The sequence below is a fragment of the Amphiura filiformis genome, chromosome 4 (assembly GCF_039555335.1).
Source record: "Amphiura filiformis chromosome 4, Afil_fr2py, whole genome shotgun sequence".
In the NCBI taxonomy this organism is placed as follows: domain Eukaryota; kingdom Metazoa; phylum Echinodermata; class Ophiuroidea; order Amphilepidida; family Amphiuridae; genus Amphiura; species Amphiura filiformis.
The window spans coordinates 66,277,460-66,290,526 of record NC_092631.1 but is presented as its reverse complement, the minus strand read 5'-3'; the positions used below and the strand labels follow the sequence as shown (position 1 = coordinate 66,290,526).

The 13,067-nt window shown below is 35.9% G+C and overlaps 1 protein-coding gene across 2 annotated transcripts in view; it reads right to left on the bottom strand.

The window, feature by feature from the left end:
- Positions 1-10,343: 10,343 nt before the first annotated feature.
- Positions 10,344-13,067, bottom strand: part of LOC140151225 (sorting nexin-14-like) — a 40,703-nt gene continuing 37,979 nt past the window's right edge. For both annotated transcript variants that reach the window (XM_072173490.1, XM_072173491.1), the window contains one exon: positions 10,344-12,152. In XM_072173490.1, coding sequence (XP_072029591.1) covers positions 12,102-12,152 — 51 coding nt within the window. In that variant the 3' untranslated portion in view covers positions 10,344-12,101. The remainder of the gene's footprint in view (positions 12,153-13,067) is intronic.

Genomic DNA, 13,067 nt, shown 5'->3' with positions numbered 1-13,067 from the left:
AATAATTTTGAGCCCTGGGGAGGGTAAAATGGAGGAGAGGGGGGGCAGCAAAAATCATTTATGTGTAATAATTTGGTTGCAATTTTTTGATGTTTTAATATTTTGATATTGTAAAAAATTGAAGCAATTTGGCCGGTGGGCCACGATGTTATTTTAATAAAATTGAATTGAATTGAATTGAATTGGAATTAAATTGAAAGGGGGAGCAAGCAATTTTTGGCAAACAGAGAGGGGGGAAGTGATTTTTGGCACACATTCATGGGCGAATTTTAAATAAAACATTTAAAAAGGTCTTAAGAAAACAGTATGGAAACGCTTTTAAAAATATGCAAATTGTCCTGCTCTCTGTCTTCAATATATATCTTTAGTCCATTTAAGGTTTGGGGGGGGGGGGGAGCAATTTTTGGCAAGCTGAGAGGGGTAAGATTTTTTGGCATGCCTTTTGGAAATTTTACCCACCCCGAGTGAGGGGCTCAATATTATTACACAGGCCGTAAGTCATTATGTTGATTTAAATAACCATGCATATTTTTTTTCATTTAATTACATTAGTATGGGGTGATGGTCAACCCAGACAAGATCCTGGACTGTTCTGGTCATATGAAAACTGCATGTACATGTATGCTATAGACCACAATTGGGGAGACGTAGATTGTGCAGATTCTGGCGGCATTTTTAATTCCGGCTATAAAGTGATATGTGAACTTGATGTGAATGAAGCCTGTTGTCCAGCTTGATATCAAGGCAATATAGAGTGATATCCCAGCAAACACAAAAACGTTTTAAAAACGTTTTAAATAAGTTATATTTTGGCTTTTGGTTTAGGTAAAAACGTTTTAATAACATTAAAATGTCGGGTTATATAAAGGCCATGATAACGTTTTAAAACGTTTTGTATGAAAACACACTACAACAATATTTTTAAATGTTTTCAAAAAATGTTATTGCAAACTATTTTTACAAACATTTTTGCCAAATATTGTGTCAATACTTAAATAACATTATGTGACAATGTAACAATGTTTGAACCCAGCAAAAACACAAAAATGTTCTTAAAATGTTTTTTCAAAACCTTTTAATAACATTTAAATGTCGGGTTATATAAAGGTCATGAAAACGTTTTTAAAACGTTATTGAAAATATTTTGGGCAAACATTTTTCGCAAAATATTTTTCAACTAAAAGTAACATTCTGTTTAGAATGTTTTGTATCAAGTTTTCAAGAATGTTTTTGGAATGTTATTAAAACGTTTTTATACCCTTTATATAACCCGACATTTAAACGTTTTCTGTAAAACATTTTTGTTTGCTGAGCAGTAGATTATCAAAAATGTTTTTAAGGTGATGAAAACGTTTTATACTCTTAATATACCCTTTATATAACCCGACATTTAAATGTTTCTGACAACCTTTTATAACCTTTTGCGAATGATGTCGAAAACGTTTTGTGTTTGCTGGGATGTGAACTTGATGTGAATGGAATCTGATGTCCAGCTTGATATCAAGGCAATATAGAGTGATATGTGAACTTGATGTGAATGGAACCTGCTGTCCAGCTTGATATCAAGGCAATATAGAGTGATATGTGAACTTGATGTGAATGGAACCTGCTGTCCAGCTTGATATCAAGGCAATATACATATGTGAACTTGATGTGAATGAAACCTGCTATCCAGCTTGATATCAAGGCAATATAGAGTGATATGTGAACTTGATGTGAATGGAACCTGCTATCCAGCTTGATATCAAGGCAATATAGAGTGATATGTGAACTTGATGTGAATGGAACCTGCTGTCCAGCTTGATATCAAGGCAATACATATGTGAACTTGATGTGAATGAAACCTGCTGTCCAGCTTGATATCAAGGCAATATAGAGTGATATGTGAACTTGATGTGAATGGAACTTGCTGTCCAGCTTGATATCAAGGCAATATAGAGTGATATGTGAACTTGATGTGAATGAAACCCGCTGTCCAGCTTGATATCAAGGCAATATAGAGTGATATGTGAACTTGATGTGAATGGAACCTGCTGTCCAGCTTGATATCAAGGCAATATAGAGTGATATGTGAACTTGATGTGAATGGAACCTGCTATCCAGCTTGATATCAAGGCAATATAGAGTGATATGTGAACTTGATGTGAATGGAACCTGCTGTCCAGCTTGATATCAAGGCAATATAGAGTGATATGTGAACTTGATGTGAATGAAACCTGCTGTCCAGCTTGATATCAAGGCAATATAGAGTGATATGAGAACTTGATGTGAATGGAACCTGCTGTCCAGCTTGATATCAAGGCAATATAGAGTGATATGTGAACTTGATGTGAATGAAGCCTGCTGTCCAGCTTGATATCAAGGCAATATAGAGTGATATGAGAACTTGATGTGAATGGAACCTGCTGTCCAGCTTGATATCAAGGCAATATAGAGTGATATGTGAACTTGATGTGAATGAAACCTGCTGTCCAGCTTGATATCAAGGCAATATAGAGTGATATGAGAACTTGATGTGAATGGAACCTGCTGTCCAGCTTGATATCAAGGCAATATAGGGTAATGTGAACTTGATGTGAATGGAAGCTGCTGTCCAGCTTGATATCAAGGCAATATAGAGTGATATGTGAACTTGATTTGAATGAAGCCTGCTGTCCAGCTTGATATCAAGGCAATATAGAGTGATATGTGAACTTCATGTGAATGGAACCTGCTGTCCAGCTTGATATCAAGGCAATATAGAGTGATATGTGAACTTGATGTGAATGAAACCTGCTGTCCAGCTTGATATCAAGGCAATATAGAGTGATATGTGAACTTGATGTGAATGAAACCTGCTGTCCAGCTTGATATCAAGGCAATATAGAGTGATATGTGAACTTGATGTGAATGGAACCTGCTGTCCAGCTTGATATCAAGGCAATATAGAGTGATATGTGAACTTGATGTGAATGAAACCTGCTGTCCAGCTTGATATCAAGGCAATATAGAGTGATATGTGAACTTGATGTGAATGGAACCTGCTGTCCAGCTTGATATCAAGGCAATATAGAGTGATATGTGAACTTGATGTGAATGGAACCTGCTGTCCAGCTTGATATCAAGGCAATATAGAGTGATATGTGAACTTGATGTGAATGAAACCTGCTGTCCAGCTTGATATCAAGGCAATATAGAGTGATATGTGAACTTGATGTGAATGAAACCTGCTGTCCAGCTTGATAGCATGGCAATATAGAGTGATATGTGAACTTGATGTGAATGAAACCTGCTGTCCAGCTTGATATCAAGGCAATATAGAGTGATATGTGAACTTGATGTGAATGGAACCTGCTGTCCAGCTTGATATCAAGGCAATATAGAGTGATATGTGAACTTGATGTGAATGGAACCTGCTGTCCAGCTTGATATCAAGGCAATATAGAGTGATATGTGAACTTGATGTGAATGAAACCTGCTGTCCAGCTTGATATCAAGGCAATATATATAGAGTGATATGTGAACTTGTTGTGAATGGAACCTGCTGTCCAGCTTGATATCAAGGCAATATAGAGTGATATGTGAACTTGATGTGAATGAAACCTGCTGTCCAGCTTGATATCAAGGCAATATAGAGTGATATGTGAACTTGATGTGAATGAAACCTGCTGTCCAGCTTGATAGCATGGCAATATAGAGTGATATGTGAACTTGATGTGAATGGAACCTGCTGTCCAGCTTGATATCAAGGCAATACAGAGTGATATGTGAACTTGATGTGAATGGAACCTGCTGTCCAGCTTGATATCAAGGCAATATAGAGTGATATGTGAACTTGATGTGAATGGAACCTGCTGTCCAGCTTGATATCAAGGCAATATAGAGTGATATGTGAACTTGATGTGAATGAAGCCTGCTGTCCAGCTTGATATCAAGGCAATATAGAGTGATATGTGAACTTGATGTGAATGGAACCTGCTGTCCAGCTTGATATCAAGGCAATATAGAGTGATATGTGAACTTGATGTGAATGAAACCTGCTGTCCAGCTTGATATCAAGGCAATATAGAGTGATATGTGAACTTGATGTGAATGGAACCTGCTGTCCAGCTTGATATCAAGGCAATATAGAGTGATATGTGAACTTGATGTGAATGGAACCTGCTGTCCAGCTTGATATCAAGGCAATAAAGAGTGATATGTGAACTTGATGTGAATGAAGCCTGCTGTCCAGCTTGATATCAAGGCAATAAAGAGTGATATGTGAACTTGATGTGAATGGAACCTGCTGTCCAGCTTGATATCAAGGCAATACATATGTGAACTTGATGTGAATGAAACCTGCTGTCCAGCTTGATATCAAGGCAATATAGAGTGATATGTGAACTTGATGTGAATGGAACCTGCTGTCCAGCTTGATATCAAGGCAATACATATGTGAACTTGATGTGAATGAAACCTGCTGTCCAGCTTGATATCAAGGCAATACATATGTGAACTTGATGTGAATGAAACCTGCTGTCCAGCTTGATATCAAGGCAATATAGAGTGATATGTGAACTTGATGTGAATGGAACCTGCTGTCCAGCTTGATATCAAGGCAATATATAGTGATATGTGAACTTAACGTGAATGGAACTTGCTGTCCAGCTTGATATCAAGGCAATATAGAGTGATATGTGAACTTGATGTGAATGGAACCTGCTGTCCAGCTTGATATCAAGGCAATACAGAGTGATATGTGAACTTGATGTGAATGGAACCTGCTGTCCAGCTTGATATCAAGGCAATATATAGTGATATGTGAACTTGATGTGAATGGAACCTGCTGTCCAGCTTGATATCAATTAGGCAATATAGAGTGATATGTGAACTTGATGTGAATGGAACCTGCTATCCAGCTTGATATCAAGGCAATATAGAGTGATATGTGAACTTGATGTGAATGGAACCTGCTGTCCAGCTTGATATCAAGGCAATATAGAGTGATATGTGAACTTGATGTGAATGAAACCTGCTGTCCAGCTTGATATCAAGGCAATATAGAGTGATATGAGAACTTGATGTGAATGGAACCTGCTGTCCAGCTTGATATCAAGGCAATATAGAGTGATATGTGAACTTGATGTGAATGAAGCCTGCTGTCCAGCTTGATATCAAGGCAATATAGAGTGATATGAGAACTTGATGTGAATGGAACCTGCTGTCCAGCTTGATATCAAGGCAATATAGAGTGATATGTGAACTTGATGTGAATGAAACCTGCTGTCCAGCTTGATATCAAGGCAATATAGAGTGATATGAGAACTTGATGTGAATGGAACCTGCTGTCCAGCTTGATATCAAGGCAATATAGGGTAATGTGAACTTGATGTGAATGGAAGCTGCTGTCCAGCTTGATATCAAGGCAATATAGAGTGATATGTGAACTTGATTTGAATGAAGCCTGCTGTCCAGCTTGATATCAAGGCAATATAGAGTGATATGTGAACTTCATGTGAATGGAACCTGCTGTCCAGCTTGATATCAAGGCAATATAGAGTGATATGTGAACTTGATGTGAATGAAACCTGCTGTCCAGCTTGATATCAAGGCAATATAGAGTGATATGTGAACTTGATGTGAATGAAACCTGCTGTCCAGCTTGATATCAAGGCAATATAGAGTGATATGTGAACTTGATGTGAATGGAACCTGCTGTCCAGCTTGATATCAAGGCAATATAGAGTGATATGTGAACTTGATGTGAATGAAACCTGCTGTCCAGCTTGATATCAAGGCAATATAGAGTGATATGTGAACTTGATGTGAATGGAACCTGCTGTCCAGCTTGATATCAAGGCAATATAGAGTGATATGTGAACTTGATGTGAATGGAACCTGCTGTCCAGCTTGATATCAAGGCAATATAGAGTGATATGTGAACTTGATGTGAATGAAACCTGCTGTCCAGCTTGATATCAAGGCAATATAGAGTGATATGTGAACTTGATGTGAATGAAACCTGCTGTCCAGCTTGATATCAAGGCAATATAGAGTGATATGTGAACTTGATGTGAATGGAACCTGCTGTCCAGCTTGATATCAAGGCAATATAGAGTGATATGTGAACTTGATGTGAATGGAACCTGCTGTCCAGCTTGATATCAAGGCAATAAAGAGTGATATGTGAACTTGATGTGAATGAAGCCTGCTGTCCAGCTTGATATCAAGGCAATAAAGAGCGATATGTGAACTTGATGTGAATGGAACCTGCTGTCCAGCTTGATATCAAGGCAATACATATGTGAACTTGATGTGAATGAAGCCTGCTGTCCAGCTTGATATCAAGGCAATACATATGTGAACTTGATGTGGATGGAACCTGCTATCCAGCTTGATATCAAGGCAATATAGAGTGATATGTGAACTTGATGTGAATGAAACCTGCTGTCCAGCTTGATATCAAGGCAATATAGAGTGATATGTGAACTTGATGTGAATGGAACCTGCTGTCCAGCTTGATATCAAGGCAATATAGAGTGATATGTGAACTTGATGTGAATGGAACCTGCTGTCCAGCTTGATATCAAGGCAATAAAGAGTGATATGTGAACTTGATGTGAATGAAGCCTGCTGTCCAGCTTGATATCAAGGCAATAAAGAGTGATATGTGAACTTGATGTGAATGGAACCTGCTGTCCAGCTTGATATCAAGGCAATACATATGTGAACTTGATGTGAATGAAACCTGCTGTCCAGCTTGATATCAAGGCAATATAGAGTGATATGTGAACTTGATGTGAATGGAACCTGCTGTCCAGCTTGATATCAAGGCAATACATATGTGAACTTGATGTGAATGAAACCTGCTGTCCAGCTTGATATCAAGGCAATACATATGTGAACTTGATGTGAATGAAACCTGCTGTCCAGCTTGATATCAAGGCAATATAGAGTGATATGTGAACTTGATGTGAATGGAACCTGCTGTCCAGCTTGATATCAAGGCAATATATAGTGATATGTGAACTTAACGTGAATGGAACTTGCTGTCCAGCTTGATATCAAGGCAATATAGAGTGATATGTGAACTTGATGTGAATGGAACCTGCTGTCCAGCTTGATATCAAGGCAATACAGAGTGATATGTGAACTTGATGTGAATGGAACCTGCTGTCCAGCTTGATATCAAGGCAATATATAGTGATATGTGAACTTGATGTGGATGGAACCTGCTGTCCAGCCAGGGAAATCCAAAAAGTTATCCACAGAACACAACTATATTTTAAATTAATATTTCAAAGCAATTTAGCAATGTTTAAGTAAATGTTGAGTTATACAGTTCATTAAGGGCTGGGGTATGAGCGTTTGGACAGTATTTATTTTGGGACATTAGAGCACATCAGACATATCGAATTGCATTCTGAATACGAAGAATGTCATTCTGATATCAAATAATTTTGGTTTTTGAAATTACAATTTAATACACATTTTATGGCAAATCATTAAAATTGATATTTTTGATATTTAACAGTACTCGAAGTAAACTTTATAAATCTGATGATTTATACTTAACGTGTATGTAGGTGGGATGAAATGCCGACGATCAATTGAAAATTTTGACCTTTTCAGTATTGAAGATATGGATTTTTTTCCCAAAACACCAAAAAAATTAGGTCTTTTGGGAAAAAATCTATATCTTCAATATGAAAGGTCAAAATTTTCAATTGACCGTCGGCTTTTCCTCCTGCTACATACACTTAAGAATATATCATTAGATTTATATAATTTACTAGAGGACTGTATATATCAAAATTTGAAAAATATCACATTTTTATAATTTGTCATAAAATTTGTATTATATTGTGATTTTCAAAAAATGAAAATTATTTGATATCAGAAAGACATGCTTCGTATTCAGAATGCAATTCTATAGGTCTGAAGTGCTCTCATGACCCACAAAAAATACTGTCGAAACGCAATAAACGCTCATTTTAGATCCCTTAAAGACATTAAAAAACATGGTATCAAAAAAACGCTACAAAAACGCGTAAACGTTATGGTGGCAAAATATTACTGAAAAATATTTGTGACTGTGTGTTAAACATTTTGAATGAAAATGTATTGTAAATGTTGAAATACCATAGTCGCAAACATTTTATGGCAACAGGTGAAAATGTTTTGAAAATATTTCTGAACGGTTTGTTACATTTATCTTAATGTTTTCTGGCAGCCTTTGTACACCCATTTGAAAATGTGACGCCAGTGTTTGCTGGGTAGACAAGAACAGCTTAGACATTCTGTGCTTAAAAGCTAACTCTCACACCCCCATTTGATTATGGATATTGTGAACCAATGTAGTTTAGTGGTATGCTTGCAATTTACAAGTGTAATTTATAAATATTTTCCTGGATATTGTAAGTGCTTATATAACTTAAGATTTATATATTTTACATTTCAGTGTTTGTATATTTTTTTATAACTTAATATTTCTGTGTATTTCAATATGGAAAGCAGTGGTTTGTTCACTGACCTGGGCTACCCTCTATAAAGATGACATTAATAATAACCTATTGTAAAAAGATCTTTGATCTACTATTTGGAACTAGCAAAGAAAAATCAACCATTTTCGCTAAGTTTTTGTAATATGTTGTAATTCCATTCAATGCCGAAGAACAAAAATAGCCGTATACCCTGGGAGCAGACCATGATTCAAACAGCCGTCTATCTTTCTAACACAATATGCTACTGTTTTGGAAGTAGGCCCAGTATATTACATGTAATTACTCCAGAATCCTTGGTAGGCCTATCATGGTCTGTCAATTACAATGTGTGTCACCAGTGTTGCCCTACATTTCTTTTGTTATACATGGCAAAAAAATTTCAATGGTTGTATATTTTCAACACAATTACACCAAATACTTTCTTGGCACTAGCACAAGGCTTTGAAGGTTATGTGAAAATTTCATCCATGATTAAAACTCCACAGACTAATATTGCTTGCAGTGGTCTCTTAAAAATCTTTGCTAGATCAGTCAATCGACATCCAGAAGGACATGATTTGTGGAAGTGTCATCCAAATGTTTTGTTATCCTGAATTGGACACACAAAAGGGTTCATTAGGTCTTATACTAAGCTGCAATGCACATTCAATGGAATTACAAATCACTAAAACCAAACGAAAACTAAATGAAAACTAGATCAAATACTTGAATCAAACTCTTTTACAACTCTGTGTACCATTCCAGGAAATTCCTTGTATTGAATTGTAACACAACAGGACTAGACGAGTTTATTTACCTCAAGTTTTTCTCAGGAAAGATGCCAAATCAAACACTGATCCTTGTCTTAAACAATGGACATTTCAAAAGTTAGTGTAACCCTGCTGTAACTTATTTCTTGTTTATAGCTCTGTAACCAACATGCTATGCAGTGGACCAGAGCATTAAATAGAATTCACATGTTTTTATCTCCAATAAGCTTGTTACTATATCCAGTGGTGAATCATGATATATGAAGGACTATTATAGATCGGAATTTGCTCGAAAATGAGATCACATGGACTTTGAGCAACACGTCTACGATCCAAGACTTGTATTCAAAAGCACTTCAATTTAAGGCCAGCCCTGCTGTTGCATGAGAAATGTGTGAACAATATTGTTTTGAAGATATATTCACATATTGTTGATCCAAGGAGAAAGGTGAAAAATATTCTTTAGGAGATTGATGTGTTTCACTTACCATTGTACGAAAGTGCCTCTCTCATCCATAATTGACTGTGCGAAAGTTCATCATGGTTATGATGCATGTTACACATTGGAACTTCGCACTGTACATGATGCTGAAGCGGTATTTTTTCTGTACACACACTTGGGGAAATTATTTCATGCTTCGTATTCAATCGGAATGCATCATTAAAAGTCAGTTTGAAGAGGTGTAGTATATACACACCTGTATTATAGGTCAAACTCAGGCCATGTAGACAGGTGGTGTAATGTGTCAAATCGGACTTGTGTACAAGATATGCCCTATTAAGCCATTATGCCATGAGAGGGCATATTTTGAGCAAAATGAATGTTTGACATCCTAATAATACCTAGCGGGCACATTGACATTATATAAATGTTAAAAAAATGTCAAAATTTCAACATTGAAATCATGTTGTATTTGCAAATTGACAACAATGATATAATGTTGAAATTTCAACCCATTTCAAGCAACATATAGGACGAAATCAGGTTACGTGGCTTGAACTTCAAAATTGTATTAACGTTGATACAATGAAATCGTAACCTGTGCCCACTGGTTATGCTGCACATACATTGTAACACAGATTTTTTTTGTTATACAAGACACATAGACACCATGGGAGACATCATGGATATTGTTTTTAAATCCTTATAGTTTTATTGCACAGTTTCCAAAATATACAGTTTATAATATCTCTTTCTTTATAGCAATCTGAATCTGATTAATTTTCATTTAATTCAATGCAGATTAGTGGCATTATTTCCTTTTGACATTAGGAGATGGGGTTAAAAAAAACTTTCTAGAAGTATAGTGAATCCAGCACCTTTTTGCGACTGAATAAGTTTATGGTACAAATGCGTGCGACACACATTTTTTTGCCATATTGAAGCTAAAATGGTAAAATATGGTGAAAAAATGTAACTATTCCAGTTGAAATCCATACACTCCAATGGAAGACATGACCTTAATCTCCCGCAAAGGGTATTTCAAATGGAGTCATCCATTCAGATTTTTTTAAAAAGGGCAGTGATTTATAGTGCACTACGCACAGGCACAACGCCTAGACTAAATATTCACGTCACAGCGTACATTTAAATCAATGTAACCCAGGATTTGAAAGTTGCAGTAAATTCTATTGATTTGTATTTAGTATAATGGAAGGAGATCTGTGTAATGATATCTGAGTGTTTTTGTATTGTTGTAAGTGCAACTTTTAAATCTGGACCTCACTACATTAAATTGACTGGTGTTTTATTGTTTTCTGGTCTGTCATATCAAATGAGGTGTCAAAATGCGCAGAAATAAATTCTGATTCCAACAGATTTTACAGATTTGTAATACAATAGCCTGTTTCTGAATAATTGCCATTATTTAAGGGGGTTATTTACTTTTTTTTTTTTTTGTTTATTTTGCTCCTAACCAACTCTAAAATGTAAAGGAAAACATAACAAATGGCCCTCAAGCATATATGTTTAAAATGTGATACAGCACATCAAAAGGATGAACTTTGCAGCAAAATGCTTTTCAAGATATAGATTAAAATAGACAGAAAAAATTAGGAAAGAATTTGGGATGCTTTAGCAAATGAGGTGTCATTTTAAAGCTTGCAAAATGTTTTCAAAGCAGAAATACGGAACTCAAAATTGACTTCACCTGCAAAGTTCCCCTTTTGATGTGCTGTATCACAAATGTGTTTTCCCCTTTTTGGCCAACAAATAAGTCGAGAGCCCTTGTGTAGAGAGAGAGTATACATCACACCTGAAAGTACTTTGTGGTACAAAACAAAAATCATCTGAAGACATCATTATTTTCTGTTAAGTCGCATGTACAGGGTGTATCAAAATGATTGGTACCCATCAATATCCAGTGAGCATGGCCATGACTGCCACATCAAAATAGAGCATATCATCTACCAAATTGGTAGATTTATGTAATATAAGGTCATAACATACAAACGACAGTCATTTTCAAGAGGATCTAATGCTAAATTTGGGAGAAGCAGCCGTTTCATTAGACAACAAAACTGATGGGTACCAATCATTTTGATACACCTTGTACAGCTGTAGGCATATGTTATATCATCATGACATTTGTCAGATTTCGTCTTTAGATTTTTTCATGTAGCCATTTACACCATGTATTAGCACAAATGTTGTTCAAAAAATACCAAAATCTGAATTTTGATCAATTTCAGGGTGTCCTAGATTAGCACTGTGTGCCCAATTCAAATCAAATCGCCGAAATATGATCTGTGTCCCTTAATCAGGCTCAGTGCTTCCCCCTGAATCAAATAACTCGTGCTACACTTTTGAAATAGACTTGCAATTCACATTTTTGTTTCATCTGTCATGGAGTACTTCACTTTTCAGCTTGATTTAGTTCTTTAAGTTTCACGTTTTTGTTTCATCTTCTTTTTGGCCATCCTCTAACTTTTCCCAATCCTGAAAAGAACAAATATAATGTACAATTAATTTGTAAATTGTTGTTAAGGATGTGACCTGGACTAGTAATACACTTTCCTTCTTTTTACATTTTACTTTGAATTAAATGGTATCATTTTACAAAATATTGTATTATTTTTTGAACAAGTTCTGAAATACATATTTGAATATGAATATATTAAACTTTTACCATCCATTCAAGAAAATTCTCAAGAAGTCTCAGCTATCTTGATTTCTTTACCAATACTTTAGGTCCACACCACACACTGTCCTATACAATTTATCTAGCATGTTGTTTATCATAGCATACTTCATTTTCACTCAACTCCTACCTTGCCCAAACTCCTCTTGTAACAATTATTTTTAATTTTTGGAAAACACTTATTCCAATCTGTTACGACCAATTATCAAAATTAACCAAAATGTTAAAATAATGAGCAAATTCATAGCCTATACTCAAATGCTTGGATGCTTAAAACTTGGCAAGTCTTTGAATTTTGTGACTGCAATGGTAAGAAAACATGTAAAATTGCATGTTTTGGGCCCATTTTCCCTTAAATTGAAAAAAATATCAAAATTGACTTTTATTGCCAGTTAGTATGAACTCAAGGATTAGAATGTTTCATTTGGCAAAACAGGATTTTGTTTTTTTATTCCAAAAAATGAGTGCTGCATTTTTCTGGAATTCAGAGTAAATGTACCATTGATGTCACACATTCAGTGGCGTAGCTAGGAGTTGTGTCCCCCATGGCTAAGGATGCATAATGGTGCACCCCTCAATTCTTGAAACAAATGAGCATGGAGTGCATAAAAATTTGGACAAATAGGGCCTACCACTAATTAATTTTGGTTATAATGAAGTTGAATGTCAGTCTTAAAATAATCTTCCAAATGATTTCGTGGGGAAATGTGTGT